Source organism: Lissotriton vulgaris, chromosome 8 (genome assembly GCF_964263255.1).
Source record: "Lissotriton vulgaris chromosome 8, aLisVul1.2, whole genome shotgun sequence".
Taxonomy (NCBI): domain Eukaryota; kingdom Metazoa; phylum Chordata; class Amphibia; order Caudata; family Salamandridae; genus Lissotriton; species Lissotriton vulgaris.
In genome coordinates this window covers 548,628,209-548,638,350 of record NC_141696.1, presented here as the reverse complement: position 1 = coordinate 548,638,350, position 10,142 = coordinate 548,628,209, and the positions used below count along the sequence as shown (strand labels likewise).

At 45.1% G+C, this 10,142-nt stretch overlaps 1 protein-coding gene across 1 annotated transcript; it reads right to left on the bottom strand.

The window, feature by feature from the left end:
• Window positions 1-3,406: 3,406 nt before the first annotated feature.
• Window positions 3,407-4,133, bottom strand: LOC147697697 (uncharacterized). The gene is made up of 2 exons (XM_086933330.1): window positions 3,568-4,133; window positions 3,407-3,452 (listed from the first exon to the last, which is right to left on the bottom strand). The coding sequence occupies exons 1-2, from the start codon at window positions 4,131-4,133 to the stop codon at window positions 3,407-3,409; spliced, it is 612 nt and encodes a 203-aa protein (XP_086789456.1).
• Between the last annotated feature and the right edge of the window lie 6,009 nt (window positions 4,134-10,142).

The following is a 10,142-nucleotide window of genomic DNA, read 5'->3' as shown; positions in this document are numbered from 1 at the left end:
TGAAATTTCACAAATATTTATTTTTTTACTTTTATAAACTCATTGTTCACACATATTTAGAAATATGTTGATCTGTAGGGAAGACCTTACAGTCTCGTGAATTCACCACTTCAATTTTCCAAGTTAAACTTGAATGCGGAAAATGCTTTATGGAATGGGGTGGAAATGATAAATAGAATACCATGGATGCATCAGGTTTAGATGCATGGCCAAGCTGATGTCAGTACTCCATATGTTGGTGTCTGGCTCATTCCAAACCACCACAGCCAGAGTGGCAATCATTTCTCAGTCATCCTTTTCCTCATTCTTCTCCTCCATCCTCAATGCCATCATTAGCCTCACACACCAATACCTCATGTTCCCAAAACACAGCAGAAACAACGTGAAAACAAGCAGGGCTTCTATGTCATTGCTGGATTCCCACATGTGTTAGTGGCAATGGACTGCACACGTGCAACTGGTGCATCCTAGGTTTCAGTTTCTGCAGACAAACAAAAGGTGTATAGGGAGTAGACTTTCCTAGACTAAGCGGCCCTTTTAAAGATGCAAGTCACTCTTTCAAAACACAAATAATATATGAACTTTAAACCATTCTTACCTACCTATTTAATGAAATGTAAACAAATACCCTGTGTTTTTGAAGTAATTATAAAATAATGGGGCACATTGACAAGGAGCTTGCGCCGCATCACTTTTTTTGACGCAGGGGGCGATGCACTCCATGCTCCATATTTGCAAAGTGACTTATTAGGCATAATAAGTCACTTTACTCTGTCCTGCGTCATTTTTTTCCTGTGCTGCAACTGACTGGGTCAGGTTACAATAATCATATGCAAGGTAGGTGTCCCCCATAAGATGTAACCCAGAACAGACATACACATATTCACAAGATTTTGGGGAAGAGACGCATCATTGGTAAATGAAGTGCAGAGTCCAAAATGTGTCTAGATCCCCATGCATCTGCAACCCAGGCATAAAAATAATGCTTTGGGATTGGTACAAATGATGCATTGGGATTGGTACATAAGCAGAACATACCCAGAGCACTTTCACAAGCCCAACCATGACATGGAGCTACTCATACTGCAGCTCAGAGCAGGAAGATGATGACCCCCACCACCACCATCACCACCATTACCACGAAAGCAGCGCAGGAGAAGGGAGCAGATATACTGCCAGAGGAATATCCTCATTGACCTCTCAGAAGAGGAGATCATCACCTACTACAGGTTCAGGAAGGAGTCCATTGTCCATCTCCAGCACCAGATTGCACCAAGACTACATACAACAACCCAGAAGTGCACCAACATCCCTCTACAGGCCAAGCTGATGTTATTATTCCACATATTGGCGTCTGGCTCATTCCAAATACCACAGCCAGAGTCGCAGGAATTTCTCAGTCATCCTTTGCCTCATTTTCCCCTTCTTCCCCAATGCCATCATAAGCCTCACACACCAGTACCTCATATTTTCCAACACACAGCAGAAACAACGTCAAAACAAGCAGGGCTTCTAAGCCATTGCTGGATTTCTACATGTGTTGGGGGCAATGGACTGCAGTCATGTGCAAATGGTGCCTCCTACTGCTACAAACCTGCACCACAAGCGGAAGTACACATATTCAATCAACATGTAGGGAATAGGCCAGCTGTTTGTCCCAAATGTTTGAAAAGATTCTAAGCATTGCAACACTATTATATTGCAACATCCCGTTGAAGGAAGGGCCTCCATTTATGTTGTCTTTGTGTCCACAGGTAACTCATGGTCGTGAGACTTGTCATGTATCCAATACCTGTGAAACTGAGATATGTTACAATAATTGGTCCTCTCCACTTCATGTTTACCCTGAAAATTTACATTGGTCATCATCTACACACTTGCCATCCTATGTGAGGTCCATTTTGTGCCACACAGACCTACTCTAGCAGTACTCCTAGGCTCCAGACTGTGCAGCAAGGTAGACCCTCATGCTCAAAGGACATTGTTGTGAAATGAAGTTGAAGGAATTCCAGAAGAAAGAAATGACTTTTAAGAATATTTATACATCAAGTGAAAGAGCTTGTGTGATGAGCGGTGACTGCACAGAGTCACGGTGTGTAGTCAGGAATCTCACCATGACGTCAGTTATATACACGCTAGACACTGCCAGCTGTCCGCGCGCCTAGCAACCAATAAGAACTGACTGCCAAATTTAACAACTAGAACCATAACATCTCCCTTTTTATGGGGAAAAAATTAAACAAATTCCTACTCTTAAATGAAACAGTTGAAATGAGTTTATGGCAAACATGGTAAGTCCGTTAAACTCCTATAAGCACCTAAGAAAGACTAAACATTACATGGCAATAAGAACGTGTTAATATAAAGTCCCCCAGGTACTTCAGCTAGCATGGTAAGGAGGTTCCTAAAGGTATGAACCCTAAAATTATGTTATACTAAACTGCCTGGTTTAGGTTGAGAAGATCTAATTAAATCTACAAGTGGAAGACTGACTGGCCTATCCTTTCCTTACATTATAACCATAGACAATTGTTTAGCGTATCTGTCTTTGAGTAGTGACATAGAAGTCACAACCAGTGAAATAATGTCCAAGAGGAGCTCTGTGTTCTACTAAAATGTTCTTAGTTTCTGGAGGATATATGGAGGGGTCTCTGGGCATACGAGCATCTTTGGTGCAGCAACCTCGCATGAGAAGATCTTGTCTACAGCGTAGCCTTCCTTATGAACATAAACTTCTAGGTCTGCGTGCAAGATGATTTCAAACGGAAGCATCCTTTGACCTGTAGACCGGTTTCCATATCCACAAATATTCTTTCTTAGCCCCGTATAGAACCATCTATGTTTGAAATTAATATGTTAGTCTAATGGACAAAATTAATGATTTAACACCATTCATGTTTTCAACCACTTGTACGTTCTTCTGAATTGCTGTACTATTCTCTGCCCAACATGTGGGTATGTCTTGCTATTTACTGCATGAAACATGTTTTGCACTATATCAGATAGGATCCTTAATAGACTTACCTACACGTAGATATATATATATTGTAACTAGTAACTGATGGGAGAAAATATAGAGAAATTAACCCTCGTATAACACGTGGAATAGGCTATATAACAATGTTGGAGTACATATTCTCATCAAAATCATCTACTAGATTAATGTTTGTTCTTCCATTGTACTTTTGGTCAAATTTTCCACAAACACTTGCGAAATGTCCTACCTTAACCCCTTCCCTGCTCATGACGAGCTCAGCTCGTCATGAGGCACACTGGAGCTGTGCTTATGACGAGCTGAGCTCGTCATGAATAGAGAAGAACAGCAATTTCCAGCACAGGATGGGAATTGCCTTAGCAGCCAAGGTGTTAAGGCAGCTAGTACATCTTTTCTTACTTGCAGGACAACTTATGGAATCAGCTTTATGGTTAAGGGAACCACATCTGAAACATACGATGGGGGAGGAATTTGAATTATAGTTAGTAGAACTGCAGGACTTTTCGTTAATATATTCTCTTCGCCTTCTGTCGTTTACGTAAGACACACTAGAACAAGATTCTTCATTTACTTTTGCTAGTTCTTTCCTGCCTTCAAGTGACCTTTCGATGCCTTTAGAAATATCTACTACTTCAGACAATGTAGGTTTTTTACAGGCCAGTAATCGCTCCTGAATTTTACGCTCAAAACAATGGAACACAAATTGGTCGCGAATGTACATATCTGCCATGTCACCAAAATCACACTTAGTGGCTAACACCCTTAAACTCCCAATATACTCCTCTACATTTTCTGATTCTAATTGTTTTCTTAAAGCAAAACGATGTCTGCCCACCATAACGTTCTCTTCTTCGTCAAATTGTTTTTCCAATCTTTTCACTGCCTCCTGAAATTCATCAAGGGGAATGAACTGTCCCAGAACGGGTTCATACTCTGGTAGGCTTTCAAAAATTTCCTGTCCCGCAATTCCTGAGAGTCCATAAAGAATAGCTTTTTTACGTTCAGCATCAAATTTTTTACCATTAATCGCAACCAAATAATTTTCGAAAGCCTTGTACCATATCTTCCAATAAGTAACTGGTTTACCTGGAACTTCGAGAAAGTGCGCTGGAGCATTGAACATACTTTCGCTGGACATGACTTGACTTACTTCCCCTGCCTCTTTTTTAATTCTGATATCAATTGTGACTGATTTTTTAAACTTAATGGAATACTGGAACAGGTATTTACAGTAGAAGAGAACACACTTTGAATTAACAGGAATAGATGTGCAATTAGTAGTTAACAGTGTACTTTATATAATAAGCGTGATTTACTCAAAATGAGGTGATATGACCATATTAACTTATAAGCTAAACAAAATATAATAGTTTACCTTCTGTTCTGCTAAGCGCTGAAATAGTGACCATAGATCACTAAACCTGCTGCTGACAGACCTAAATGCTAACAATGTAGAGACTAACAATGATTGTTAAATGGAAAATCGATTGACTTAACCTGCAATTGCATGTGATCATATGCTGAAACACATTTAACAGCTTTATAACATATTTCTCGTATTTTAGTTCCAGAAACAACAACAACTTCCGATTTTACAAATGAATGAAATAACCTACAATTCTTCTGGTAAATAACTAATTGACACAAGCGTTTTCTCTCACTGGCAGCGCCCCATATAAATTTTCCCTACACGGATGAACTTTTAACTTTCATGTCAGCAAGTGAAACGGAATATTGATTTCACTATATTTCGCCTTGAACTACAAATAAATGCAATTTTTCTGACAGTACCTTAAATATCCTGTGAGCGTAACGGCGAGGCTGTGCCTTACAATGAGAATTCAGCCCCCAAAATGGCGTCACATTACCTACGTAATAGACGTAATGATGTTTGAGCAACCTAACTGGTTACCGCACAGCTGAGGCAGTTGACCAGTGACAGTTGCACTGACGTAATAGTCAACTGTGACTGGAGCTTCGATGCCTTCACCTGCTTTGCCTCACACGCTGCGAACACAGAAAATCAAAGAAAAAGCACAATAAAACAGATGAAGGTTCTGTTGAAACGAGCAAGCGCTCTGAACTTGCCTGAAAATTATCTTGAAACAGCTAGATGAGTGCGAATGTTGCCACACGATGTACTTTTGTCAGAAACTGCTTCATGCGGGAAGAACTTTTTTCCACTTCACAGCATGCCCCAAAAAAATTAACGAAGAATAAATTAGAATGAAATCTTCACTCAAGAAAAGAATGAATCTCGTCACTTGCCTCGAAGAAATGAACACGCTTCCGAAATACGACCCATCCACAAGCTCATCAATTTAATCGTGTCCCACCCTCGTCGCCATATGTTGTGAAATGAAGTTGAAGGAATTCCAGAAGAAAGAAATGACTTTTAAGAATATTTATTCATCAAGTGAAAGAGCTTGTGTGATGAGCGGTGACTGCACAGAGTCACGGTGTGTAGTCAGGAATCTCACCATGACGTCAGTTATATACACGCTAGACACTGCCAGCTGTCCGCGCGCCTAGCAACCAATGAGAACTGACTGCCAAATTTAACAACTAGAACCATAACAGACATCACATAGTACAGGCAGCCACACATTCACTATTTTGCTAATGTCCCTGCTTAGTGCAATGCTGCCCATTGTCTGTCAGTGCAAGTTGCTAACCCAGGACTCTATATCATTTTGAAAAATATGTCCTACACTGCCCTCAATAAGTGAGGCAATGTAGTGTTGATAGTTTACTAGTTGCACTGTACAACGCAAGACTCCAACAAATCACTCCCCTTGTGTTCTGTCAACATAGTGAACACAGTGCACTGCCGTGTATAGACTATCATGTCCCACATTGACAATCACTCACTAATCTCTCCATGGCAGTAGCTAATGAACAAAAGTGACTCCTACTGTCACATCCAAATATGTGTGGATGAAGGTGCAACATCATCTGCACCGGCTAAATTGTGAAAAATCAGACAGGTTGTAGGTCAGAAATGCCAATTGTTGTCCCAACACAGTAGAAAAGTGTGAGAGAAGTTTCACCTCAATGGCTAACAGACTCTCCATACCAGTGAAGATTCACCACGCTCATGGCATTGGCACTCACAAGTATTAAAAATAGTAGGTTTATCACACAGGCCAGTAACCTTGTATGTCTAGTACAGTGTCAGTCATACCAAAAATGAAATTTTGTGTATGCCAAGCAATGTTAGTGCATGTCCCATACTGGTTAATATGTGTTACTCAGCACATATACATAATGCATTTGGATGTGGACCCAACAACAATCATGACTGTTGACTAATTGTTCCCCTCCTTTCTTTTCCGCTGATCAAGGATATGGTCTGCAGCCATGGGCAATGACCTCATATGCACAGCCCCAGGCGGTGGCCCAGCGGAGCTACAACCATGCATTTTACAGGACCAGGTCCATAGTGGAGCAGACCTTTGGAGTCCTTATGCCACACTTTTGCTATCTCAACATGTCGGGGGAGAGAATGCTGCAGCTAGAGCCATTCTTATGCTGGGCCCTCAAGCCCACATTTCCCCCCACCTCAAGAGCCTACATTGGCTTTCCATCAGCCGTAGAATTCAGATTAAGGCCCTGACACTGGCTTTCAAAGCTCTGCAGGGCTCCGGTGCTCATTACATCAGGAGAAGAGTTAGTTTCTACTCGCCCTGCAGAGTTCTAAGATCATCCCATCTACATATGATGAGTGTGCCTAAATTTGCACGCTCCCGCAGAGGTGGTCGGTCTTTTCAAGTTCAGGTTGCTCACCTGTGGAACAAACTTCCTACCACAATGAGGGAATTATGTGACATCTGGCTTTTTAGGAAACAACTTAAAGCGTGGCTGTTTCAGCAGTAACTTTCTCTCCCCTAATGAGCCGGCCTTTTCCTTTTCCATTAAATCGCTGTGTTCTGCTAGCGTCGGGACACTCTATTTTGAGTAGCTGTGCGCTTTATAAATACGTTATAACATAACATAACATAACATAACATAACATAACATAACATAACATAACATGCTCTACTCCCGCCCAAGGTATTTAAGATCATAATTGTGTGCTACATTTTGTGCAACATATGTGTGCGGACCAATGTCCCCTGGGATGAGGGATATGAGGACCATGCAAGCCAGGAGGATGATGAGGTGTCCTGACCTTCTGGCCTGGGAACCGCTCCCCCTCCACGCAGCTCCACCTGGCCGTCACCGCCTCTGAGCCAGAAGAGCAGGGTTCGAGATCGCTCTCGACCTGCTCTCCATGCCTGCCCTGTTTTTTTTCTTTACTGCAAGGTATAAGTATTTCCTGTTTTGCCATTAGGGTATTTTTGTTGTATTTAGCTTAGTTCTTCCTGCTGCCCCTCATAGTTTTCTTTTGTTCTCTCCTGGTTTTCCCCCATTCTTTGCAGGCCCCGCAACCACCCGCTTGCCTTTCCCCGCCTCCCTGCTGCTCTTTCCCTCCCCTACTCAATGCAGCCCGCTGCATGGCTGATCGAGCAGGTGCCCTGACCTTCAGACCTGGGAACCGCTCCCGCTCCACGTAGTACTGCCTGGCCGTCACTACCTCTGAGCCAGAAGAGCAGGGTTCAAGATCGCTCTCCGTGCCTGCCCTGTTTTTTTTCTTTCCTGCATGGTGTTAGTTATGCCTGTCTTGCCATTAGAGTATTTTTGTTGTGTTTGGCTTAGTTCTTTCTGCTGACGCTCGTAATTTTCTTTTGCTCTCTCCTGGTCCTCCCAGCGCTTTGCAGGCCAAGCCCACAACCCGCTCACCGTTCCCCACCTTCCCCACCTCCCTGCTGCTCTTTCCCTTCCCCTCCCCTACTTAATGCAGCACGCTGCGCAGCCGTGCACTGGACGCGTGCATCGCGCGCGCCGCTTGCGTACAGCTGGTGTGCCAAAGGCAAGCCTGTCTGCTTTCGTCCGCAACCCGACTGCGACCAGCATGAGGAACCCTGGACTTCCGCCCGCCAACTTTAAAACCCAGCAGCACTCTATACCGAGGCCGCAACAACAACTGCAAGCTAGCATCACCAGCCGTAACCCACAGACCCTTCAGCTGTCACCGCTGCGGGCACACCTACAGCACCACCAGGAACACAGACCCAGCACAACCCGACCACAAAAACACAACCAAACTGAAGACCCTGCAATGCATCCTTCTCAACATCAGATCAGTCCACAAACACGCCACCGAGGTCTGGGACCTCCTCGACAGCACCCCCCCGGTCGTAGCATTCCTCACCGAAACCTGGATTGACACCACCTCAGGACCGGACATTGCCATCACCATTCCCCTAGGATACAAGATCTCAAGGAAAAACCGCCCCACCCACCTGGGAGGAGGAATCGCCATCATCCACAAACCACCCTACGCCTGAGCACACTCCCCGTCGAGCCCACAGACCTGATGGATCACCTACACTTCAAGATACAGGCCAGCTCTACCACCACCTCCCGGGAACCCTCATCTACCGACCCCCTGGACCCCGAGGACCTTTCACAGACTCCATCATGGACATCATCTGCCCGCATGCCATCGCATCCACCAACTACACCCTGCTGGGAGACCTCAACTTCCACCTCGACAACCAACTAGACCCCAAAACCGCATCCCTCCTAGACAACCTCCACAACATTGGACTTTGCCAGATCGTGACCGAACCCACTCACTCAGTGGGACACACCCTTGACCCCCTCTTCACAAAAGGAAATTCCATCCCTTTCAGCCACACCACCGAACTTCCGTGGACAGACCATTGATGCATCCACTTCACCTTCAGAACACACCCCATCCACGGACACGAGCATCGGCTCCCAAGTAGAAACTGGACCAAAATCACTGACCACCAGCTCACCTCCTTAGTCAGCAACTCCACCCCGTCCACCGCGGAAGACGACTCCCCCAACACCACCGCACAAACTCTACACAGATGGATCACCAACATTGTCAACACCATAGACCCCCTCAATAAGAACACAATGCACACACCAAGAAGGCCAGATGGTTTATCCCCAAACTCCGAGAGTTCAGGCGCACCTGCCGCCGCCTCTAGAAGACCTGGAGGAACTCCAAATCCACAGAAGCCCACAACAACTTCAAAGCTGCCACCACCGCCCACCACCAGCTTATCAGAAACACATGGAAAGCTGCAATTGAAGACAGAATCTCCACACACCCACAACAGCAAATAACTCTTTAACATCATCAAGGAGTTTTCCCAACCCGCCAGCGAGTCGACTGACATTACCCCCTCACAAAACATCACAAGACCTCTACAACAAACTCAACACCTTCTTCCACTGCAAAATCAAGAACGTCTATGACAACTTCGACGAAGAGAACCAACACACGGAACCCCCAGCAACCACCCTGACGCCTTGAAGCCAATGATTGACAACTGGACAACCCTCACCCCCGAAGACACACTGAAGACGATAAAGTCAATCCACTCTGAGACCCCCACGGACCCCTGCCCTCACCACATCTTCAACAGAGTTGCCATACTGTCAACAGCTCACTGGCGAACGCCTCCTTCCCCAATGACTGGAAACATGCTGTCATCAACCCCCTCCTGAAGAAGCCCTAAGGGGACCCCACCTATCTAAAAAACTACAGCCCATCTCCCTGCTCCCGTTCCCAGAAAAAGTCATCGAGAAAGCCATCAACAGCCAACTTGCCACCTTCATCGAAGAACACAACATCCTAGACCCATCACAATCTGGCTTCAGGAAAAACTACTACACAGAAACCACCCTTCTTGCCGCAACAGACGACATCTGCTCCCTACTGGACAAAGGAGAGACAGTAGCCCTCATCCTCCTCAACCTCTCAGCGGCCTTCGACACAGTATCCCACCGCACCCTAAAACGCAGACTCCACAACACAGGTATCTGGGACAAGGCCCTTGAATGGATCTACTCCTTCCTCTACGGCCGAACACAACGGGTCAGACTCCCCCCTTTCCTCTCAGACCCTACACCAACCACCTTCAGAGTCCCCCAGGGGCCCACCCTCAGCCCAACGCTCTTCAACATCTACATGGCTCCCCTCGCCCCCATCGTCAGAACCTACGGACCAATTCATCTTCTCCCTGTCCAACGAAGCAAACACTTCCAAACACAACTTCCAAGAAGG

What these genes read in the sequence shown, in the direction of transcription:
- LOC147697697 (XM_086933330.1), bottom strand. Translation starts at nt 4,133, where the DNA reads ATGTCCAGCGAAAGTATGTTCAATGCTCCAGCGCACTTTCTCGAAGTT. An exon ending in GGCAGGAAAGAACTAGCAAA is followed by an intron (nt 3,453 to 3,567) that starts AGTAAATGAAGA and finishes TCCTCCCCCATC; the next exon opens with GTATGTTTCAGATGTGGTTC.